The sequence below is a fragment of the Doryrhamphus excisus genome, linkage group LG5 (assembly GCF_037039965.1).
Source record: "Doryrhamphus excisus strain RoL-2023G ecotype Guam linkage group LG5, RoL_Dexc_Guam_v1.1, whole genome shotgun sequence".
NCBI classification, from domain to species: Eukaryota; Metazoa; Chordata; class Actinopteri; order Syngnathiformes; family Syngnathidae; genus Doryrhamphus; species Doryrhamphus excisus.
In genome coordinates, this window is record NC_136361.1 from 5263024 (window position 1) to 5288426 (window position 25403).

The 25403-nt window shown below is 36.1% G+C and overlaps 2 protein-coding genes across 3 annotated transcripts; one reads left to right on the forward strand and one right to left on the reverse strand.

Moving 5' to 3' along the window:
• Positions 1-149: 149 nt before the first annotated feature.
• On the forward strand, positions 150-5831 carry pdia4 (protein disulfide isomerase family A, member 4). Its single transcript, XM_058059463.2, has 10 exons — positions 150-431; positions 726-903; positions 976-1181; positions 1240-1378; positions 2580-2785; positions 2859-3014; positions 3108-3259; positions 3339-3495; positions 3563-3796; positions 5180-5831. Exons 1-10 carry the CDS (start codon positions 356-358, stop codon positions 5590-5592), a joined length of 1917 nt encoding a protein of 638 aa, XP_057915446.2. The 5' UTR covers positions 150-355; the 3' UTR covers positions 5593-5831.
• A 1524-nt stretch (positions 5832-7355) lies between these two features.
• Positions 7356-25181, reverse strand: LOC131108497 (alanine aminotransferase 2-like). 2 transcript variants are annotated; one of them, XM_058059471.2, is made up of 12 exons: positions 24854-25181; positions 24549-24718; positions 13776-13865; positions 13594-13702; positions 13309-13442; positions 12903-13146; positions 11437-11516; positions 11225-11361; positions 10975-11149; positions 9158-9313; positions 8966-9078; positions 7356-7738 (listed from the first exon to the last, which is right to left on the reverse strand). In XM_058059471.2, the coding sequence occupies exons 2-12, from the start codon at positions 24693-24695 to the stop codon at positions 7648-7650; spliced, it is 1476 nt and encodes a 491-aa protein (XP_057915454.1). In that variant the 5' UTR covers positions 24696-24718; positions 24854-25181; the 3' UTR covers positions 7356-7647. The 2 variants fall into 2 exon arrangements, with proteins under 2 accessions (XP_057915454.1, XP_057915452.1); XM_058059469.2 differs by having other exon boundaries at positions 24800-24855.
• Positions 25182-25403: the final 222 nt, after the last annotated feature.

Genomic DNA, 25403 nt, shown 5'->3' on the forward strand with positions numbered 1-25403 from the left:
ACAACGCAACATGAATGTTCCAGGAAGTTAAACGAAACTGACCAATCACAAGCCTCTACGTTCCTAGCCGGTTAAATTGAGTGGCGACTTGCTATTGGACGACAGCCGAAGAAACGGACCAATCAGAATATGGCAAGTCAGACAAGTTGCAGAGCAGGACAAGAGGGAGGCGGTGACTACTGAATGCTGATCACAGTGATTAGCTGAAGTGATTGTTAGCTCAAAGCTGTAAAACTAGAACTAAATTGGGATTTATCCGCACCCGCACTTTTCTATTTGGGTGCCAACACGACGTTTATATTGTCAAGTTTATCCAGCGTTATTAAGACGGAGCCGTGTGGTTCATTTGTGGACAATGAGGAAGGTTGCTTTGCTGCTTATTGTGTTGCTCGGCGTTGCACACTTTGCGAATGTGATAAAATGTGAAGATGGTAAGTTCGAGCCTTATTATAAAATATCGACATTATTAAGTGAACATTTGAATAGCTTAAAAACTGACGTTTGTGTGACAAAACTTGCTAGCTAGCTAACGGTTAGCAAAACGCGCATGCTCAGTATTGATATTATTTCAATTGTACAGTTGTTTAATGTGCACGTGCTAGTTTTATTGACATTTTTGTAGTATTATGTCTGTTTTGGGCATTTTTTGTGATGTGTTAGGGTAGAATGCAAACGTTTCTACGTTTGTGTCATGTCCTTTATATATTTTACTGCTTTTTTCCCAGAGGAAATCGAGAATGTTGAGGAAGAGGATGACGATGACGACATGGAGGACGATGACGACACGGAAGATGACGACACGGAAGTCAAGGAGGAGAATGGAGTGATGATCCTCACGGATGCTAACTTTGACACCTTCATGGAGGGCAAGGACACAGTGCTTGTTGAGTTTTATGCTCCATGGTACCTTATATCTTTTTAATCTATTTTTTGTGTGAAAAGAAAGCATTTCTATAAGACTGTTTTTTTTTACAGGTGTGGCCACTGTAAACAGTTTGCCCCAGAGTATGAAAAGATCGCGCAGACCCTGATGGAGAACGATCCTCCTATACCGGTGGCTAAAGTAGACGCCACCGCCGCAAAAGACGTAGCCGGCAGATTTGATGTTTCTGGCTATCCCACGATTAAGATCTTAAAAAAAGGCGAACCGGTGGACTACGATGGAGACAGGACGGAGAAAGGTAGAGTGATTTAGATTTTTTTTTTTGCCACTGGTGGTGACGCCTTTGTTCTGTGCAGCCATTGTGGCTCGTGTCAAAGAGGTCTCTCAGCCTGACTGGAAGCCCCCTCCTGAGGCCACGCTGGTGCTCACCAAGGACAACTTTGATGAGACGGTCAACAATGCAGACATCATCCTGGTGGAGTTCTACGCTCCATGGTAAGTCAGATGACGGCTTTAGCATCAAATAGCTCTAGCATACCCCAGGAAAGCGTATATTTTTTCCTTAGTGAAGGCCTTCATGCTTAACTCATGCAAGAGGCAAACAGAGGTGATGATGTAACTGCACAAAAGTGGATGTGACAAATCAAATTAAGGAATGGGACAGGTTGACACAAACATTAGCAAACTTGAGCTACAGTGCTAACATTACACAGTTTGGTTATGGTAATTGTTTAATTTCATTTGAACATGCATCAGATTACACTTGAATGCATCACATAATCAGTTCACAGTTCCACATGTCCAAAAGGAGTAGGAAGAAGCAAAGCTTATTAAATCCTACCCCTCCATCTGGTACTTTTACAGTCAGTAACTGTTACATTTGTTCACTTCCTGCTTTCCTAATATAGTTTAGTTAAAAAATAATTTTTTTATTTTGTATTTTTTATTAATTTTTTGTCATGTACGTACCAAAGTACGAGGTGATATGACCATACAATGACATAATGGGTACCATAGTAACCATCAATATAGTGATATGTATAGCACATCATGACTGGTTGAAGACTCTTCATCCTTGTATTTAGCAAACATCAACTGCTTGTATTGTTTCTTGAATTGGCTCATCGTTGTGCATTGTTTGAGTTCCTTACTCAATCCATTCCATAGTTTGATTCCACATACTGAAATGCTATGGCTTTTTAACGTAGTCCTAGCATAGAAGTGTTTCAAATGTACTTCTTCCCAGAGATCATATTGGATGGCATTTTTAGCTAATTGGTTATTTTTAGCCTTATGTATTATTTTAGCTGTTTGAAGATGAACTATATCAGCAAGTTGAAGTATTTGTGATTTTAGAAATAAGGAGTTAGTATGTTCTCTGTAGGCGGCATTATGAATTATCCTTACTGACCTTTTTTCATAGCAACACCATGCCAGGCTTGTGTATTTGCCAAAGAAAATGTCGGAAGCTGACTGACTTGATATTTTGCATGTGTAGTGAAGCCTATTTATGTGAAGTGGTGGTTCAATATTATGCTCAGGAGAAAGGTTTGGTTTTCCTTACATCAATAAAAATTAAATTTTGCATAATAAGGGACATTTAAAATGTGATTAAAAATGTCCGTTGGGAAATGTTATGGTCGTCTCCAACAATGCACAGTTGCAGATAGTTGACGTATCGTCATTTTACCCACAGGTGTGGTCACTGTAAGCGTTTGGCTCCGGAGTACGAGAAAGCGGCCCAGGAGCTAAGCCAACGCTCTCCTCCCATCCCTCTTGCCAAGGTGGACGCCACGGTGGAAAACGACATCGCCTCCCGTTTTGACGTCTCCGGCTACCCAACCCTGAAGATCTTCAGAAAGGGGAAAATGTTTGACTACAACGGACCCAGAGAAAAATTTGGTATGTCGCCTCACTGCTACGGCGTTTTAAGATGAATAGTTTTACTTGAAATCGCTTATTTGTGTTCTTCTAGGGATTGTGGACTACATGAGCGAACAGGCGGGTCCTCCGTCCAAGCAGATCCAAGCTATCAAGCAAGTGCAGGAGCTCCTCAAGGACGGCGATGATGCAGTCATCGTCGGCATCTTCTCCAATGAAGATGCGGCTTATGAGACCTTCATTGAGGCTTGTAAGTAGGACTCCAAATGTATAGAAGTGTACATTTAGCTTTTTTTTAAAGGGTGGGTTGACTTTTTATTTTTATTTTTTAATTGTGTGGTAGGTAACTCGCTCAGGGAGGACTTCACCTTCCGTCACACCTTCAGCTCTGAGGTGGCCAAGCTGCTCAAAGCCTCGCCCGGTCAGGTTGTCATCAGTCAGCCTGAAAAGTTCCGTTCCAAATACGAGCCAGCATCACATACTCTTAAAATGAAGGTAGTGTTTTTTTTTTTTTTGGGATCTTTTACTTTAAATAACTAGTACAAGTAATACAATTTATTATGTGCCTGCCAAGGAATCCACATCAGTGTCAGATGTGCAGGATTTCTTCAAAAAGCACGTCATCCCTCTAGTAGGCCACAGGAAGCCCAGCAATGACGCCAAACGCTACACTCAGAGACCACTGGTGGTCGTGTACTACGGCGTTGATTTTAGCTTCGACTACAGGAAAGGTAGGATGCTCTTTTTTATTGGGCTTGCTCAACATAAAATTTATTTTTATTTTTTTTTAACTTATAGCCACACAGTTCTGGAGGTCCAAGGTACTGGAGGTAGCCCAGGACTTCCCGGAGTACACGTTCGCAATCGCCGATGAGGAAGACTACGCCGAGGAGCTAAAGGGTCTGGGCCTGAGCGAGAGCGGCGAGGAAGTCAATGTGGGGATTCTGGCGGAAGGCGGTAAAAAGTTTGCCATGGAGCCGGAGGAAGTTGACGCTGACGTGCTGAGGGACTTTGTCACGGCTTTCAAGAAGGGTGAGTTTTTGCTTAATTACATTAGAATTTTAAAATCTGCTTTACTTTTTTTTTGTGTAGTTATTCAAGTTTATAAACAATGCAAAGATTTCCCCATCATTTTAAAGCTACAGAGTGAAATAACATCATAAAAAGCTAAGAAAGGAGAATATCACTAGCACTTTTGGTATTTAAACATTCTACCATCACAATCCTTAAGGATGAAGATCGGCAAGTTTGAGTTTGGGTGTTCAAAGTGCGGCCTCTGGGCCATTTATAGGCTGCGCCTCTTGGCACATTGTAAAAAAAAATACATTCATTAATTTTCTACCACTTATCCTCACAAGGGTCGCAGGGGTGCTGGAGCCTGTCTTTAGCCGAGAGGCGGGGTACACCCTGGACTGGTCGCCAGCCAATCACAGGGCACATATAGACAAACAACCATTCACACTCACATTCATACCTATTGACAATTTGGAGTCGCCAATTAACCTAGCATGTTTTTTAGAAAGTGGGAGGAAACCGGAGTACTCTGAGAAAACCCACGCAAACATGCAAACTCCACACAGAGATGGCCGAGGGTGGAATTGAACTCGGGTCTCCTAGCTGTGAGGCCTGCTCGCTAAACACTTGGTTGCTGTGCAGCCAGAATGAGTCTATATTATATCTTATTTTCTCTTATTATGACCGCTACATTTGGCTAATATGAGTGTAAAAGTGACTATAGGGGTGTTATTTCATGTCTAGAGGGCTCTAATAATAAGAACCATTTTAAGATGGTTTTCTATGCTCTAAATTCATTCATTTTCTACCGCTTATCCTCACGAGGGTCGCGGAGGGTGCTGGAGCCTATCCCTGCTGTCTTCGGGCGAGAGGCGGGTACACTCTGGACTGGTCGCCAGCCAATCACAGGGCACATATAGACAAACAACCATTCACACTCACATTCATACCTATGGACAATTTGGAGTCGCCAATTAACCTAGCATGTTTTTGGAATGTGGGAGGAAACCCACGCATGCAAACTCCACACAGAGATGGATCCGAGGGTGGAATCGAACTCGGGTCGCCTAGCTGTGAGGCCTTTGCGCTAACCACTCTGCAGCTGTAAAAAAATGCAATTCATTAAAGCCTAAAAACCCCAGTAAAAATAAGGCATAAGAAAGCGACAATAATAATGAAGCAGCGTAGTAGTCTTACTGCTTTGTTTTCCTGTTTCTTCTATTTCCTCCACCCAATAAGCCACTGAGTAAAGGTAAGAATTGTCAGTTGACCTACACCAGTGTTGAAACAGAACTCTAGGAACACCTGTGTAATTTGGAGTGGAAGTATTTATTAAAAAAAAGAATCCATAGATGTGTTTTTTCTAACCTCCAGTGTAACCCGATCATTCATCATCCACAGGAAAGCTGAAACGCATCATCAAGTCCCAACCAGTGCCAAAGAACAACAAAGGACCAGTGAAGGTCGTAGTGGGAAAAACCTTTGAGGAGATCGTCATGGATAACGACAAAGACGTCCTCATCGAGTTTTACGCTCCTTGGTGCGGACACTGTAAAAAACTAGAGCCTGATTACTTGTCTCTGGGCAAGAAGTACAAAGCGGAAAAGAACCTGGTCATCGCTAAGATGGACGCCACCGCCAACGACGTGCCCGATGACTACAAAGTGGAAGGATTCCCCACGATATACTTTGCTCCGAGCAACGACAAACACAACCCGGTCAAATTCGAAGGCGGTGACAGGACGGTCGGCGCTTTGAGTAAGTTTTTGGAAGAGCACGCCACAAAGTTATCACACACAAGAGATGAACTTTGAAAAAAAAAAATCATGGAGGAGAAAAAAAGATCTGACCTGCACTTGAGAACTTTAAGAGGTCGGGAAGCGTCTGAGAAGTGGGTGGGTGAAGGGAAGAAATCAGTTAAATGTTACTGACGATTACAGAGTTCCATAATTTTTAGTTTGTATTCATTCCGTGAAGAGATTTCCTACTTTGTGCTTGCAAAAAAAAAGCATGTGAGCTTTGAGGGTTTTTAAATAAAAGAAAATGACATCTATCACTATAAGGTCTTTTATTCACATTAAGAAAATTTTTACATTTATAATGAATTTCATTGGCAACTTAAGACAGGGTGATCATTTCATTACAGTGCAACCCAGAGTGGATTTCAACAAATTGTTTGAATATATTTAATTTACCTACAGTACAGTTAGTCATTGTTTGTAATGTAAGTAAATATTATGAGACTTGTAGCTGAAGTATAAGAGTATTAAATCCCACACTCTTCCTGTTCTGACCATGTAAGCCACACCCCACTAATACGAGATTGACAGACTGGAGACTAGTTGTCTTATTTGGGCTGAAATGAAATTTCTTAAATCCACTACAATAGTCTTCAAGTGATATGTAGTGTACTGGCCACTAGGTGGCACTAATGACAAGACATTACATTAACTCATTCATTTTCTGCTGCTTACCCTTGCGGGGATTGCTGGAGCCTATCCCAGCTGTCTTCAGGCAAGAGGCGGGGGGTACACCATGGACTGGTCGCCAGCCAATCACAGGGCACATATAGACAAACAACCACACACATTCATACCTATGGACAATTTGGAGTCGCTAATTAACCTACCATGTTTTTGGAGGAAACCGGAGTACGCGGAGAACATGCAAACTTCACACAGAAATGGCCGAGGGTGGGATTGAACTCGGGTCTCCTAGCTGTGAGGTCTGCGTGCTAACCACTCGACCACCGTGCAACCCTACCTTAAGACAATGCTTCTCAATTATCTGTCACCCCCCCATTCATTTATCTATACTGTACCAACTGAACTTGCAACAAAATAGAGTCAAATTGCATGTTGAGTACTATAAATCTGTACATGTTGGTAGGACTGCATTGAAATGAAAGCCTCTCACGCCCCCGCCCAACTATTCGAGAAGCACGGCCTTAACACTGCAGGAACCCTGCCATAGCAAATCTGAGTGACACAAGTTCTCCCATTTAGTGTGGAAGTGGTACTTTTTTTTTTCTTCTTAAGAAGTTAATTTGAGGTTAGTTAGCCTTGTTAGCGAGTCTTTTCCGCATAAGAGTTGCACAATGTGAATTAAAGGAGTGTAAAAGTTAAACATATTTTTATAACCGTCAAGTGTTTTTTATGCTCCAACTATGAAAATATTAAATTTATTAACATCTCAGTGAAATGTATTTAGCAGGGTCAGGACTTAATTGTGATAAACAAGAACATATGTTAGCTGTTATAGTGGTCTTGTATGTAGAAATTAATACATTTTCTAATGTATTTATTAATTTTTTACATATATATATTTTTAATGTCATTTTGACTTGACTTCCCTCATGACAGAAAGAGGTAAAGTGTGATAATCATAAAGTGTGATAACCACAAATGGAAGTTATGAGCAAAACAATGAATTAATTGAATGCTTAATTTCAGCAATACCAATTAAGTGCCAGTAGGTGTCAGTATTGCGCTGTAAACGCCTTCCTGTTCCCTCCTATTACATATCAAAGAGTATGGAAAGGTTCAGTATGTTACAATAGCGGGTAACTTATTTTTTACATGGAAGAATTATAATTTTTTTGTAATAACAGTTAAACACGCTTTACAATACTTAATATGGGCATGATCGTTTTGAAATAAAAAAGTCTGAGTTTGGAGGTTCCACTGTAGGAGAACAGGTACAGTACGTGCCCTTATAGCAGCATATGTAAGTAAGGGTTAGGTTAGGACTATTAACTGGCCTATTAACTGTGCATCATCCACTATGAATGGTCACATGCTATCTTTAAAAAAAAAAATGTCGCTTGTTTTATATTGAAGGCACTTTAAAAGACGCTAGCGCCGCCTGGGTTAAGAAAACTCTTTAGTGAAACGCTGGTGGAAGGCGCTGATCGTTTGCAGTACCACCTTCAACTTCTCAGTTGGTGGTAAGATGGTCATCCTGGACAGAGGAAGACAATGACAACCTCATCATGATGATGATGATGATGATGGTGGTGGTGCTTTTGTAATGGTAATGGTTGGATTTCATTTGAACATGCATCAGATTACAATTGAATGCATCACATAAGTATTTTTTTTATTTTTTATTTATTTTTTTGTATTTTTTTTTTTTTTTTAAGTACAAGGTGATATGACCATACAATGACATAATGGGTACCATAGTAACTGTCAATATAGTGATATATATAGCACATCGTGACTGGTTTGTTTGTTTGTTTTTTACTTTATTTTTTTATTAATTTTTATTATTTTATTTTTATCTAGAAAACGATTAATAAGAATAATGTAATGCTTTTATTTCATTTGAACATGCATCAGATTACAATTGAATGCATCACATAAGTATTTTTAATTTTTTTTATTTCTTTTTTTGTATATATATATATATTTTTTTTTTAAGTACGAGGTGATATGACCATACAATGACATAATGGGTACCATAGTAACTGTCAATATAGTGATATATATAGCACATTGTGACTGTTTTTTTTTTACTTTATTTTTTATTAATTTATTTTATTTTTATCTAGAAAACGATGAATAATAAAAGAATAATGTAATGCTTTAATTTCATTTGAACATGCATCAGATTACAATTGAATGCATCACATAATCAGTTCACAGTTCCACATGTCCAAAAGGAGTAGGAAGAAGCAAAGCTTATTAAATCCTACCCCTCCATCTGGTACTTTTACAATCAGTAACTGTTACATTTGTTCACTTCCTGCTTTCCTAATATAGTTTAAGGTTTTTTGGGTTTTTTTTTTTTTTTTTTTGGTTGAGTATGGGACAAAAATAAATAAATAAATAACCTTAAACTATATTAGGAAAGCAGGAAGTGAACAAATGTAACAGTTACTGATTGTGTTTTTGTGTTTAAAAGTGGTATAAAATGGTGTTTTATGTGCTGGCATTCAGCCATGTTGAACTGTGTTTATGTGTGAGGACGTTTCACTAACGATCGGAGGTTTAAATTAAAATCAGAAATTAACCTTTGAATAAATACCATATACAGTCTATGATAAATGCCTAAAAATATCCATATTATACTTTGATATTGATACAGTATCATGGAACAAGTATCGCGATATATCGCCGAAACGATATTTTCTTACACCCCTAATGTAAATTAGTGTAACAAGCAATATACAGTGATTGCACTAACCTGAAATGATAAGTTCCCTCTTTTTGCCCAAATCCGCTGCCCGGCACAAGACAGATGCCCTCCTCTTGCAGTAGCCTCATGCAGTAATACATGTCAGGAACCTGGCCTTCCTCCTGTCGTTAACGTACTAATTAATCTCACAGCAATACATGCGAGTAAATATGGCTCTTTATGAAACCGCTATGAACCAACCTTGGCCTTATCGATGGCCTTCTGGGGCAGAGTGATGCGAGGGAAGGTGTACATGGCGCCCTGCACGGGGTTACAGGTGATGCCCGGTACCGTGTTGAAGATCTGCTCGGTTAATCTGGCCTTTTCTGCCAAAGCGTCCAAGACTGCCGTTCGTTCCTGGGGAGGGAGCACGAGTGAAGTTGGCGACATAGTGGAAACATTTTAAAAAGGTCAACCGAGAGCTGCTGAGGATTATTAGAGGCCTGGTTCATTTATAGATATTGGCGCACAATACACAAAGTAACACTAAAAATAATACATATAACACATAACACTAAACACACGGTACACAAAATCTGGTTTCATCAATGACTTTGTACTGTTTAAAAACAATATTGTTAACAATATTATTGTGTGTGTAATTTGTAGTGTAGAACTACACTGATCACACCAATTTTTTTGATATTTTGCGGCTAAATAAAGCAGTTCTACATAAAAAACAAACTATTACCACTGTAATAAATCTATAATGTTTATATCAAGGGCTGCACGGTGGACGAGTGGTTAGCGTAGTTAGACCTCACAGCTAGGACACCCGAGTTCAATCCCACCCTCTGTATGGAGTACTCCGGGTACTCCGGTTTCCTACCACATTCCAAAAAAAAAAAAAAAAAACATGCTAGGTTAATTAGCGACTCCAAATTGTCCATAGTTATGAATGTGAGTGTGAATGGTTGTTTGTCTATATGTGCCCTGTGATTGGCTGGCGACCAGTCCAGGGTGTACCCCGCCTGTCGCCCGAAGACAGCTGGGATAGGCTCCAGCACCCCCCGCAACCCTTGTGAGGATAAGCGGTAGAAAATGAATATTTGGATGGTACCTTTTGGGTGTTAAGTTGCTGTGTGATGATGTTAATGTTTGTAAGATGACACCATGACTGTTGAAAATGAATGAATGGATGATTATTATTTCATTATATTAGAGGCAACAATCCCCCCCGCCACCCTCCTGAGGATAAGCGGTAGAAAATAAATGAATTTATATCATAGAAAACCATCTAAAAATGATTCTTAACATTATTAGAGCCCTCTAGACATGACATAACACCCCTATAGTCACCTTTACACTTATATTAGCCAAATGTAGTGGTCATAATAAGAGAAAATAAGATATAATATAGACTCATTCTGGCTGCACAGCAACCGAGTGGTTAGCGAGAAGGCCTCACAGCAAGGAGAGCCGAGTTCAATTCCACCCTCGGACATTTCTGTGTGGAGTTTGCATGTTCTCCCCGTGCATGCGTGGGTTTTCTCCGGGTACTCCGGTTTCCTCCCACATTTAAAAAAAAAAACATGCTAGGTTAATTAGCGACTCCAAATTGTCCATAGGTATGAATGTGAGTGTGAATGGTTGTTTGTCTATATGTGCCCTGTGATTGGCTGGCGACCAGTCCTCGCCCGAAGACAGCTGGGATAGGTTCCAGCACCCCCCGTGACCCTCGTGATGATAAACGGTAGAAAATGAATGAATGAATGTTTATATCATCTTATCTATTTGGACCATGCACACCCCCTAAAGGTTATAGGTGGTATTGCATGCCAAATGCTGACTGTAGGAAATGTTGAGTATTCTTTTTATAGACTCAAATAAATACTAACTACCAACAGCTTTACACTAATGGACACACAAGATGCACTCAGACTATAATTAATCCAACATGGTGGATAATGACTTCCTGTACGGAGCTTCAATAGATGATGTCATAGTGTCGATATTTGCATAAGGAAATGTAATATTTACATTCTAGTCAGTCATGCATGTATCGCCGAGTACCGTACCTTCATAAAAGTAGCGTATGACGGTTCGTCAGGCTGCGGGGGATTCACCACCAAGTCGAGCAGAGCCTGCCCGGGGACGGGGGGGCACAGGCGCACCGAAACCAGTTTGACCAGTTGGGCCTTGACTTCTGGGTCAATGTTAATTATCTCCATATATCCTCCGCGGAATCCACACCTGACAAGCACAGAGACGCACAGGAATGGTGAAAATTTTGCTAGGTGAGGGAATGTGAAGCGTTAGCATGCTCACTCTCCCATGTAGCATTTGGAGGTGGAGTGGAAGGAGGCCATCTCGACTGTACTGGAGTACTCCGGTCCCATCTCGAAGAGTACCTTCTTAAAGGAGTGAAACTGGCAACCTTCTGCGTACACGTTGTCTTGGTAAACCTGGAAGACAACAAACAGGTATGATACGTACGTATATTCATCATTCGACAATGACTCTAAACGTGGTCGACTTACTTCATCGGCCATCAGGAAGAGATGTTCCTCCTTTGCAAAGCGAATCACGTCTTCGATACACTTCCTGCTCTGGACCTGACCTGCAACACACGACAACAATCATCATAGACAAACAACCATTCACACTCACATTCATACCTATGGACAATTTGGAGTCGCTAATTAACCTAGCATGTTTTTGGAATGTGGGAGGAAACCGGAGTACCCGGAGAAAACCCACGCATGCACAGATAGAACATGCAAACTCCACACAGACATGGCCAAGGGTGGAATTGAACCCGGGTCTCCTAGCTGTGAAGTCTGCTCGCTAACCACTCGGTTGCTGTGCACCCAAAATGAGTCTATATTATATCTTATTTTCTCTTATTATGACCACTACATTTGGCTAATATGAGTGTAAAGGTGAATATAGGGGTGTTATTTCATGTCTAGAGGGCTCTAATAATGTTAAGAATCATTTTTTGATGGTTTTCTATGATCTAAATTCATTCATTTTCTACTGCTTATGCTCACGAGGGTGGCGGGGGTGCTGGAGCCTATCCCAGCTGTCTTCGTGCGAGAGGCGGGGTACACCCTGGACTGGTGGCCAGCCAATCACAGGGCACATATAGACAAACAACCATTCACACTCAATTGCGTACCGGGATAAAACCCACGCATGCACGGGGAAAACATGCAAACTCCACACAGAGATGGCCGAGGGTGGGATTGAACTCGGGTCTCCTAGCTATGAGGTCACTCGACCGCCGTGCAGCCCTTATATCGAGAATAAATTAGTAAATTTACAAGAAAAAAAGTCTGAATATTCACATAAGGCAGAAGTGTCAAGAGCTAATGCATGCTAATCTAAAAGCTACATTGCGCCACATTATAAATAAAAGCTTGTCTGATGCAGAGCTATGCTACATTTTTACATTCTGACACGTATGATCTGTAATATTACAACTTTTTTATACATTTATGGCTTTCTTCTCAAAATCTCAGTTTTTTTTAATGTGGTGCTAATTAACCTAAGTTAGTGGTTCTCAATCATTTTCCTATATATTAGGAGTGTAAAGGTAACTATAGGGGTGTTATTTCATGTCTGCAGGGCTCTAGTAATGTTAAACCCGCATATAAAAAGTTATAAAAAGGTTTTCTAGGCTGTAAACAAAGAAAATATTAAATTTACTTATACAATATTAAAATCAAATCCGATTTTGCGGAAACTAATTTATTTGGGTGGGGTCTGGAACAAATTAATAGCTGTGTAATAGCTATTAATAGCTACAATGGATGATTGTACTGCCATCTTGTGGGGTTCATATAAACAACATTGTTTAATGCTAGTTCCATTCCATTGTTTACACTTATCCAGGTCCGGATCTTGGGGGCAGCGGTCTCAGTGGGGAAGTCCAGACTACCCAATTCCACCAGGAGGACCTCACCGGTAACTTGTAGCATTTATGGCAAAAAGCTAACCATACCAGTTGGGTTTCCCGGGTTGATGATGCAGAGCACACGAGGGTTGCAGTGCTCCCTGGCTGCTACCAGGGCCCTGCGGAGCTCCGCCACATCCAGACTCCAACACTTGTCCTCGTCCAGGTAGTAGCTAATCTGCACGGCGCCCAGATCTGCTATAGCGGCCGAGTACAGAGGGTACTGGGGGATGGAGATCATGACTCCCGTTCGGGTACGACCCTCACCGCACACCATGAGTTTCAGCATAGTCTGGAAGAGAACGATAACAATAGTAATTCAGTAGCTTCGCTAACGTGGTTGCGGTTCTGTTTTGAATACGGAGCAAAGTACAGTAGAGTGTATAATTAACTGAAGTTTAATTGATGATTGATGTGTGTTACATTACGGAAACAACCCCGGTCGTTGTCATACCACGATGGCGTCGCTGGCACCGGTGGAGAGGAAGATATTGTCCGGGTTGGACGGGATTCCGCCGTCTCTTTTCTCAATGAAACGCGCCACATCCTGACGGATGCACTCTATGCCTTGGCTGGCGCTGTAGGACCCTTAAAGGGAAATAAATGTCTAGTTTATTCACCGAGCACGTTGTCCGGCGTCCTCATAAATGATTAATGAGAGCACAAAGTAGTACAAAGGGTGTGTGTGTGTTGAAGCAAATGGTTGGCTGAGTGCGAGTGCGGGGGGGGGGGTTCTGACCTAAACTGTGGCCTCCGCAGGCTTGCAGAATGCGCTGTGCCCTTTTCTTGGCGTCCTCTGGAAATGCATTGTCCTTTAAGAGCTCAGGGTACGCACACAGTGCCAGAACCTATGACATGAAAATATTCATTTCTACGTGCAGGGTCATCCCTGCATATTGAAAAATACTTAAATCGTCCAACCTGTCTGAGAAAGGTAATCGGCTTCTGGCCCATTGCATGGGCGTCGCCTATATTGGCCTTGATGACTTCGGTAAAAGGTTTCTTGGCACCCTGCATCAAAAATACATGAAATACGAGTTCATTTAAATCAAGTACACATAAGATGAGCCACTACTGTAACACATATGCTATAAATATTATCCCTGCTGGTGTAATGGGACACTTATCCTGAGCCTGGGATCCGGGCTAAGGTCACGGAAGTCATAAAAACTAAGCCAAATCATTCTGTGGTGGAACACACTGAAAGAAAACCCCCCACCAAAAAAAAAAAAAAACTGTAAAAATGTCCCTCCTATGTCAAACTATTAACATCTTGCTGAGAAATGCCGGAATGTCGACGTATGACATGCTTGTGTGTCGAGGACCTTGAAGACATTCGCTTTGCTATGAAAACACGTAGAAATTATTCCTCACTAACGGAGCAAATGTTAAAAGTACATGGTCAAGTTTTTATTATATTATATTTACATAAGACTAAATAAATGGGCTGCTACATCGTGAAAAATGAAAGGAATAAGTAATATAAAGCATGGAGATATGCTAACTAGTCATTTAAACTTAAAAAAAAAATAGTTTCTCCACTTTGTGACATTATTATTAGTGTCAAATTAATTCCCCATTTTTTTGTAATATCATGACTTTATTCCTATATTTTTACTTATTTTTATTCTTGTCTCCCAATCTAATTTTCCAAAAAATACAACTATATTTTGTTTTGTTTCTCCTAATATCATTTTTTTTCAGTATTTTAATGTTATGGTACTGAAATAAAGTTAATTATATAATATTATAATATTATAATATATAATATAATAAATTATAATAATATAATAAATTATAATAATATAATATAATATTGTAAAATTGTGACTATTTTTCTCAACATATTTGGATTTTATTCTTGTTAAATGTAATTTTTTACTGCAATCTAAAATTTCCAAAAATTACAACTTTATTTGTTTTGTTTCTAATAATATGACTTAAAAATGTTCTAAATTGTTTGAAAAATGAAAATTTTTCCTCAAAATATTACAGGTTTAAGTTAATAAAATTGATTATTTTTCTCATTAGAATACAACCTTTTTTTCTTAATATTTGGATTTTATTCTTGTTAAATGTAATTTTTTTACTGCAACCTAAAATTTCCAAAAATTACAACTTTATTTGTTTTGTTTCTAATAATATGACTTGAAAAATGTTCTAAATTGTTTGAAAAATGAAAATTTTCCCTCAAAATATTACAAGTTTAAGTTAATAAAATTGTGATTATTTTTCTCATTAGAATACAACCTTTTTTTCTTAATATTTTGATTTTATTCTTGTTAAAATGTAATTTTTTACTGCAACCTAAAATTTCCATAAATTACAACTTTATTTGTTTTGTTTCTAATAATATGACTTAAAAAATTCTACATTATTTGAAAAATGACATTTTTTCCTTAAGATATTACAAGTTTAAGTTAATACAATTGTGTTTATTTTTCTCATTAGAATACAACCTTTTTTTTTAATATTTGAATTTTATTCTTATTAAAATGTAACTTTTTACTGCAACCTAATTTTCCAAAAATTACAACTTTATTTTTGTTTTGTTTGTTTCTAATATGACCTTTTTTTTTAAAAAAAAAAAAGTCCATATTATTTCCACTTTATAATACTAAAATGACATTTTTTTTCTCAAAATATTACAAGATTATGTTAATAAAATTAAGACTTTTTTTCTCATTAGAATACAAGCTCTAAATCTCTAAATATTTTGACTTTATTCTTGTAACAAAACATTTTCCAATTTCCCCTAAATTAGAAATGTGTTTTGTTTGCTTCCTATAATATTTTGCCTTTTTTTAATAAATATTTTTCCATATTATTTCAACTTTATAATACTAAAAATGACATTATTTTTTCTCATAATATTACAAATTTATGCTCATAAAATTGTGACTATTTTTCTCGTTAGAATACTACCTTTTTCTCTAAGTATTTTGATTTTATTCTTGTAACACAATAACATTTTCTGAAAATAATTTGCCAAAAAAAAAAGAAATATTTTTTTCTCATGATACTACTATTCTTCCATTTTTGCTGTTGTTTTCTTATTAAATAAATTCTATTTTTAGAACATGCAACAGGCCGATAAAAGACAGCCGTGGGCCACAAATAGCCCTTGGGCCGGACTTTGGACGCCCCTGCATTAGATGATGCGTTTATCCAAGTGGCTGGGCTATCGATCGGCTATTAAATGAAACCCAATGAATCCGATTCCCGACACTGCCTGCAATCTTCTAAAACGGCTTTGGAGGGTGGAGCTCTGAACGTGAAGGTCATCACAACGGAGGCACTTAGCGCTAATGGCTGTGATGTTCTGACAGCGGCACTTTCATCATTGAAACATGCAAGATGGACCACTCGGCCAAAGCAACCAGACATTTTGTCATCGCATCTAAATCATGAGCATGTATCTTATTTCAAGAGCGCCGTTTGGTTGGCAAGGTTTTAGGTTCAGCTTCCAACAAAGCTTTGCGGTGAATCAAATCGAACACGTTTCGACCATTATGGTTTCATTTTCCTACTTATACAAATATCTTTAAGCCACCCTTTAATTTATTATAACTCTCTGTTCCGATTAGAGCTGGCAAGGTCTGCTTTGGTTCCTGCATGTCTGCTTATAGCTTCCAACACGCTGCAGCTGTCGTCCTTTATCAGATGACGCAACGTGACAATAGACATGGGACTCTGACTTCTGACACGTGGCGGTTTACATGTATGTAGTTGTTTCAATTGGGAACACACACACATACTGGTCAAGATCACAGCGAGGTGTGTTTACCTTGCGGGTGGTGATGGCAGACGCTTTATTTGTTAAGAAGTTACGCCTTCACTGTGCTGTGTTTGCGAACTTATTGATAATCCCAACAAGAAGGCAATGTGTTGGTTTCTTTTTTTGGTTATGGCAACACGTCCTAATAAAAACAGTAAGACTGTCACTGCTATGTGCAAAAAAAATAAATAAAAAATACTGCGGTGTAGAACTGATGTAACAATGTACTTCCCAGCTGCGTCTCAGCAGGAAGCTGCTGGCCTAGTCTGACCTCAGTCACACATGGCTTTCGTTCTCAGTGCAAGTCGAGTTGAAGTTAATACAATTGGGATTATTTTTCTCATTAGAGTACAACCTTTTTGTCTTAATATTTGGATTTTATTCTTGTTAAAATGTAACTTTTTCCTGCAACTTTATTTTTGTTTTGTTTGTTTCTAATAATGTAATTTTTTTCTATATTATTTCCACTTTATAATACTAAAACAATTTTTTTTCTCAAGTTTATGCCAATAAAATTGTGACTTTTTGTTGTTAGAATGCAAAATTCAAATCTTTCAATATTTTGACTTTTTTCTTGTAACAAAATAACATTTTCTGCAACCTCATTTCCCCAAAATTACAACTTTATTTGTTGTTTTATTTGTTTCCAATCGTATTTTGACTTTTTTTTATTTCCACTTTATAAGACTAAAATGACATTATTATTTGTCATAATATTACAAATTTATGCTCATAAAATTGTGACTATTTTTCTCATGGGAATACTACTCGTATTTTAATTTTATTCTTGTAACAATAACATTTTCTGAAAATAATTTACCAAAAATTACAACTTTATTTTTGTTTTGTTTGTTTCTAATAATATGACTTAATTTTAAAATATTATTTACACTTTATAATACTAAAACAAAAATTTTTCTCAAGTTTGTCAATAAAATTGTGACTTTTTGTCGTTAGAATACAACTTTCAAATCTTTAAATATTTTGACTTTAACAAAATAACATTTTCTGCAACCTAATTTCCCCAAAATTACAACTTTATTTGTTTTCAATAGTACTTTGACTTTTTTAATTTCCATATTATTTCCACTTTATAACACTAAAATGACATTATTTCTCATAATATTACTCATTTATGCTCATACATTTGTGACTATTTTTCTCGTTAGAATACTACTAGTATTTTAATTTTATTCTAAACACAATAACATTTTCTGAAAATAATTTGCCAAAAATTACAACTTTATTTTTGTTTTGTTTGTTTCTAATAATATGACTTAATTTTTTTCTATATTATTTTCACTTTATAATACTAAAACAAAATTTTTTCTCAAGTTGATGTCAATAAAATTGTGACTTTTGTCGTTAGAATACAACTTTCAAATCTTTAAATATTTTGACTTCATTCTTGTAACAAAATAACATTTTCTGCAATCTAATTTCCCCTAAATTACAACTTTATATGTTGTTTTATTTGTCTCCACTTCATAATACTAAAACTACATTTTTTCTCAAGTTTATGTCAATAATATTGTGACTTTTTGTCAAATAAATTCAAATATTTTGACTTTATTCTTTTAACAAAATAACATTTTCTGCAACCTAATTTCCCCAAAAGTACAACTTTGTTGTTTTGTTTCCAATAGTATTTTAACTTTTTTTTTTATTTCCATATTATTTCCACTTTATAACACTAAAATGACATTATTTCTCATAATATTACTCATTTATGCTCATAAATTTGTGACTATTTTTCTCGTTAGAATACTACTAGTATTTTAATTTTATTCTAAACACAATAACATTTTCTGAAAATAATTTGCCAAAAATTACAACTTTATTTTTGTTTTGTTTGTTTCTAATAATATGACTTAATTTTTTTCTATATTATTTTCACTTTATAATACTAAAACAAAATTTTTTCTCAAGTTGATGTCAATAAAATTGTGACTTTTGTCGTTAGAATACAACTTTCAAATCTTTAAATATTTTGACTTTATTCTTGTAACAAAATAACATTTTCTGCAACTTATATATATTCCATATTATTTCTACTTTATAATACTAAAATGACATTATTATTTCTCATTATATTACAAATGTATGCTCATAAAATTGTGACTATTTTTCTCGTTAGAATAGTATTTTGATTTTATTCTTGTAACACAATAACATTTTTTTTTATAATTTGCCAAAAATGGCAACTTTATTTTTGCTTTGTTTGTTTCTAATAATATGACTTAATTTTTTTTCTATATTATTTTCACTTTATAATACTAAAACAAAATTTTTTCTCAAGTTGATGTCAATAAAATTGTGACTTTTGTCGTTAGAATACAACTTTCAAATCTTTAAATATTTTGACTTTTTTATTCTTGTAACAAAACAACATTTTCTGCAATCTAATTTCCCCTAAATTACAACTTTATATGTTGTTTTATTTGTTTCCAATAGTATTATTTCCACTTCATAATACTAAAACTACATTTTTTCTCAAGTTTATGTCAATAATATTGTGACTTTTTGTTGTTAGAATACAAAATTCAAATATTTTGACTTTATTCTTTTAACAAAATAACATTTTCTGCAACCTAATTTCCCCAAAATTACAACTTTATTTGTTGTTTTATTTGTTTCCAATAGTTTTTGGACTTTTTTAAAAAATTCCATATTTTTTCCCACTTTATATTAGTAAAATGACATTTTTTCTCAAGTTTGTCAATAAAATTGTGAATTTTTTTCTTGTTAGAATAAAACTTTCAAATCTTTAAATGTTTTGACTTTATTCTTGTAACAAAATAACATTTTCTGTAACCTAATTTCCCCAAAAGTACAACTTTGTTGTTTTGTTTCCAATAGTATTTTAACTTTTTTTTTATTTCCATATTATTTCCACTTTATAACACTAAAATGAGATTATTTCTCATAATATTACAAATTTATGCTCATGAAATTGTGACTATTTTTCTCGTTAGAATACTTCTAGTATTTTGACTTTATTCTTGTAACACAATAACATTTTCTGAAAACAATTTGCCAAAAATTACAACAAAAGTCCAGAATTGGGGCTGTTGCAGGAATCTCGTTCATCAAAATGACTCATTGTGTTTGTTCCACTTTCAGGGGAATTATTGCATTGTTTGACCGAGTACTTTAACACACCTCTTGATGGACAGTTTCTCAGAAAGGGAGGGTCCAATTATACAAACTGGGTGTATTATGTTTCCTATTTAGTTCACGCAACAAAGAGGCTTCTGTTCGCAGTTATAAAAAAAAAAAACCCAAAAAAAAACAGGAGCCACCAGGCACTGATGACACAGCTCAGACCTGTGAAGCGGGAAACAACGCCGCTCCATTCATATTTTTACCACGAATCACCTTCTATGCCGCTTCTATTCAAATTTCCCAAAGATAACACGGTGTCTAAACGTGCGTATTATTGCAACGCAGGCACATAAATGGGTTCACCGTCACACTCAAATCTGCTGAGCAACCAGTGAAGGTATTCCAGTCAGGAAGATCTGGCAGGAAGCACATTTCAACTGACACAAATAGATTAGACACATTATAATGGGACTGACTGGAATGTAGCGTGTCGTTAGAACCTATTGGTCATCATAGTAAGTCTTTTTGCCTGCACTCACACCTTTATTTGGCCCCGTGGTGAGTTATGAACAAATCAGTTCAGGGCAATATTGTTCGGCGAGACACACAAGCACCAGACTTTTATTACAGGTTTGAATTATCTCACAAAAAGGTATAATAATCCCTAATACGGCCCTCCGACGTCACTTCCTGTCCACCCCCCACTGAGCTCTCATTGCACCACAACACATATAAGTGGCTTATTTACGCTTTTTATGTCTGCTATAAGCGCGCAGACCTCACAGCAAAGAGACCCGAGTTCGATTCCACCCTCGGGTATCTCTGTGTGGAGTTTGCATGTTCTCCCCGTACATGCGTGGGTTTTCTACAGGGACTACGGTTAAGACATCACATTTTTTTACATTAGAGCCCTCTAGACATGAAATAACACCCCTATAGTCACCTTTTCATTCATATTACCCAATATAGTTAACATAACAACAGAAAATAAAGTTTGTGAGTGTTGCTGTAAATGTGTTCCAAAGCATGAGGAGCTGAGTTGGAGGAGGACAGGAAGCGACATTGAAAACCGGGTACTTTGGTTTCCTCCCACATTCCAAAAACATGCTAGGTTAATTAGCGACTCCAAATTGTTCATAGGTATGAATGTGAGTGCGAATGGTGGTTTGTCTATATGTGCCCTGTGATTGGCTGGCGACCAGTCCAGGGTGTACTCTGCCTCTCTCCTGAAGACAGCTGGGATAGGCTCCAACACCCCGAATGAATGTCTGCTATATTGGGTAATATGAGTGTAAAAGCTACTATAGGGGTGCTATTTTATGTCTAAAGGGCTCTAGTAATGAAAAGTTAACACATATGGAACATAGAATGTAACCTTGTCTACAGCACCACACGAACAATCAAAACGCCTACACGCACAAACACACATGCAAAACAGCACCACGACCTACACACCGCAAGGCATTCTGGGTAATCAGCACATAATCAGACCCCTAAGAATATATTTTAAAAAGCTGACAAGCAGCAAATTGAACCGCAAACCTTCATGTCCTCTCAAAAATATTTTTTTTCAGGAATAGCAATGAAAAGAAAAGTGGGCGGGGTTGCTTTTTCTTTTCACGAGAGAGGCATCAATCACTTTTATGAAGCTCCTCGCAGAGAAAAGCACGGGCCTCATCGCCAGTAGGATTTAGTCCAATCAACTCTGTCCATTGTGGGGAGGAGCGAGACAGACAAAAGAGGACAGAGAGTGTTCCCCTCGCTTCTTATGTAATAACTATCCAAGACACACACATCCAGCACCACCACCACCACATCCCAGGACCATGCAGTCAAATCAGGCTAAGTACTCAGGGGCCATCGCTGCTGTGTGCAGTGAAGAGGATGAAAGACTGCAGGGAGAGTTGCATTACAGTCAATATAACCACAGGACAAAGTAATGGGAGATGTTTGCACTACAGGAAAAAACAAGGCTGACATCACTTCGGAAAAATACTTTCAGCAATACACATCCCATGTCAGGTTCCTATAGATCCTACAAGACAAAAAACGGGGCGAAGGAAGCTTACAGTAAGAAAAATAAGTGGATTAAGGGAAATGTTTTTTTATACTTCTGTATGTGATAATTGTCATGGCTCCACGTCATTCATTACAAATGTTACACATACATGGTCAAATTCAGAAATAAATTCATTACCATTATATTTTTATTATATTATATTTGCATAAGACTAAATAAATGGGCCGCCACATCTTGAAAAATGAAAGGACCATTTGTTAGATATTTGTGAGAAGTAATATACAGTATGGAGATATGCTAACTAGTCATTTATACTAAAAAAAAAATGTGACAATTTCCCATTCTTGCTCTTGTTTTCTTTTGTCATATCATGACTTTATTTATATATTTTTACTTCATTTTTATTATTTTATCTAAACCTAATTTTCCACAAAATACAACTTTATTTTGTTTTGTTTTCTCTTAATATATATTTTTTAGTAGTTTAATGTTATGGTGCCAAAATAACGTTAATTATATAATATTAAAAGTTTATTATTGTAAAATTGTGACTATTTTTCTCATTACAGTACAACCTTTTTTTCTTAATATTTGGATTTTATTCTTGTTAAAATGTAACTTTTTAATGCGACCTAAAATTTCCAAAAATTACAACTTTATTTATTTGTTTTTTTTTTAATAATATGACTTTAAAATATTCTACATTATTTGAAAAATTACATTTTTTCCTTAAAATATTACAAATTTAAGTTAATACAATTGTGATTATTTTTCACATTAGAATACAACCTTTTTTTCTTAATTTTTGGATTTTATTCTTGTTAAAACGTAACTTTTTCCTGCAACATAATTTTCCAAAAATTACAACTTTATTTTTGTTTTGTTTGTTTCTGATAATATGACTTTAAAAAATTGTCCATATTATTTCCACTTTATAATAATAAAACGACATTTTGTCTCAAGTTTATGTCAATAAAATAGTGACTTTTTCTTGTTGTTTGCACCACAACCAAACTTTGCCTTAGAGAATAAATGCTTGGACCCTGCACCTTCCACTCAGACTACAGCTCTCCTATCTCATCGTTCAGCATGAACTGATTGTCTTCTAAAGACAACCTCAACAGTCCAGTTGGAATCAATTAAATTCCCCCTGAGAATCTGTACTTCCTCTTATGGATTTACATTTTAATACATTTCCTTGATCAACTGTACGAGTCCGTTCTTCCACTTTTCTTTTATTTTTGAATGATTTTCAACTTATGCATTGAGGATATGTATTTACAGACTCCCATACATGAACTAAATTAACAGAATTTTAGCTCAAGAAGTGGTTACAGTGGAAGAATACGCTATGTGCGGCTCACAACAATGGAGTCGTCAAAAATGATTTTCTGTCAAAATGTAGAGAAAAAATACATTTACCAAGAAAGATTGTCTTTTTGATTAAAATGTTTTTTTTTACTTAAAATAATGTAAATATATTTCAATGAGTAAAATTAAAAATTGTACATGTATAACAGATATTTTTAAAAATATCACAAATAAATAAAATAATATAAATATATTTATTAATATAAATATTTATTAAAGTAAAAAGTAATAAATATTACAAAAATTGTAATAATAATTTGGATTAAAATAATGTTTTTTACTTAAAATAATGTAAATATATTTCAATGAGTAAAATAAAAATGTTTATATGTATAACAAATATTTTTTAAATCACAAATAAATAAAATAATAAATATATTTATTAATATAAATCTATTAAAGTAAAAAGTAATAAATAATTACAAAACTTTTAATAACAACAATTTTGATTAAAAATAATGTTTTTTTTACTTAATGTAAATATATTTCAATGAGTAAAATAAAAAATGTCTATATGTATAACAAATATTTTTTTAATCACAAATAATGAATAAAATAATATAAATATATTTATTATAAATATTTATAAAAGTAAAAAGTAATAAATAATTACAAAAATTGTACATATATATGCATAGCTACAGTATATGAGAAATAATGTAAAAAATATAAAATTGTATAATATGCATTATTTCCACATATAAATGTTTATATGTATGACAAATATTTTTTTAAATCACCAATAATGAATAAAATATAAATATATTTTATTATAAATATTTATTAAAGTAAAAAGTAATAAATAATTAAACATTTTAATAACAATAACATTCAAATATATATGCACAGTATATCAGAAATAATGTAAAAAATATAAAATAATTGTAAAAAAAGCATTATTTCCACATAAAATAATATGGTGATCGAAATTCGGACCCTGCACCATGGGTTTGAGACCTTTGTGCTAAACATGCAAGCAACAGTAATGACTGCAGTAGTGCTATTATTACTGAGATGGAAAGGTTGCTAGTGTTTCAGTATTAGCTTTTACTTTTTTGTATATTTTATAACGTAATTACAGTTTCATTTCATTCTTGTATTTCCTGTTTTATTAACGTGTGTTTTTAATTTAGCTATATGTTTAGGATCTTACACCAAATCTCGATTTACAGTACATCAATCTGGGAACAGAACTCGCACGTAACCCGAGTAGCACCTGTTTGGAGTCCACATTAGCATGGCATCCACCACAGGAATAGTTGCTACGGTTCTTTTTTTACATCAGCTGACGTGTGGAGAAAAAAAAGACCACAATTATACTTTAAATGAGGCTTTTCGAAGCGGTTTGTTGTCGTAAGAAATACTCAAAACAGCTAGCTAAACATTGTGCACGAGCGCCCACGTGGCCTGATTTAATTACCTCTTTGAGCTCCTTCTCCAGCTTCAATGCCAGTTGAACGATTGGCCCCCGAACCGCATATTGCACCTGCTTCACATTAGGGTTCATGGTGGCCAAAGTCAGCACCTTCCCCCTTCCAGACACACCGTTCAAAACATTCTGAGACATCTTGTCGGCGTTGTTGTGGCCACCTCAAAAAACAAAGTAATAAAAGAAAAAAAGAGTAGCTGTCAAATTACTGGTAAACACGTGTAGCTAAACAAGACGTGTACCTGTCGTGGGAGGAATTGACGTGGCAGAGAGAGAGAGTAGCTGTGGAGTTTTACCTCTTCCGAGCCTCTACTGAGAGTTGAGCCTGTTGCCGTTTCATTTTCATGACACACGCACACGCCTTCGCCGGGCTCTTGCTTGGTTGGCTGTGTTCTGGAGATGTGCGAGTCATGAACGAGTCGTTAAAAATTTACGAGTGTTTTTTTTTTTTACTGAAACGGGATTCACTGGTGCTCGACTCGTCCATATTACTGCTGGCTAAATAACAAAAAAAGGATTAAAATATGGTATCTACTCAAAAAACACTGATCTTCACTTTCGTTTACTTGGTTGTCCAACGAGCAGAACCATCAAGATCCAAACCAGTGCATCGGTACGACTTGTGGCTCTTCAATTCAATCTTAATAATGCAATGGCGCCCTCTGTGGCATTTAAACTGCAATTGCATGCAAAACCTACTTCCTTTGATCATTAGTGTTCAAATGCCATTTTTGCTTCTTTTAGAGCTATTTCAAAACACAACACAACATGTAAGAAGCAAATTCAACAGTTATTTTGAAATGTAAACAGATTATCATCTATTTAAGAATAGAGGAAGTGATGCAG

Excerpts from the sequence above, each read along its gene's own strand:
- pdia4 (XM_058059463.2), top strand. The coding sequence starts at position 356 with ATGAGGAAGGTTGCTTTGCTGCTTATTGTGTTGCTCGGCGTTGCACAC. Across the intron at positions 432-725 it reads TGTGATAAAATGTGAAGATG|AGGAAATCGAGAATGTTGAG; the intron begins GTAAGTTCGAGC and ends CTTTTTTCCCAG. Across the intron at positions 1,182-1,239 it reads TGGAGACAGGACGGAGAAAG|CCATTGTGGCTCGTGTCAAA; the intron begins GTAGAGTGATTT and ends TGTTCTGTGCAG.
- LOC131108497 (XM_058059471.2), bottom strand. The coding sequence starts at position 24,695 with ATGTCTCAGAATGTTTTGAACGGTGTGTCTGGAAGGGGGAAGGTGCTG. Across the intron at positions 13,703-13,775 it reads CGATTACCTTTCTCAGACAG|GTTCTGGCACTGTGTGCGTA; the intron begins GTTGGACGATTT and ends TTCATGTCATAG. Across the intron at positions 9,079-9,157 it reads AGGCCATCGATAAGGCCAAG|GAGGAAGGCCAGGTTCCTGA; the intron begins GTTGGTTCATAG and ends CGTTAACGACAG.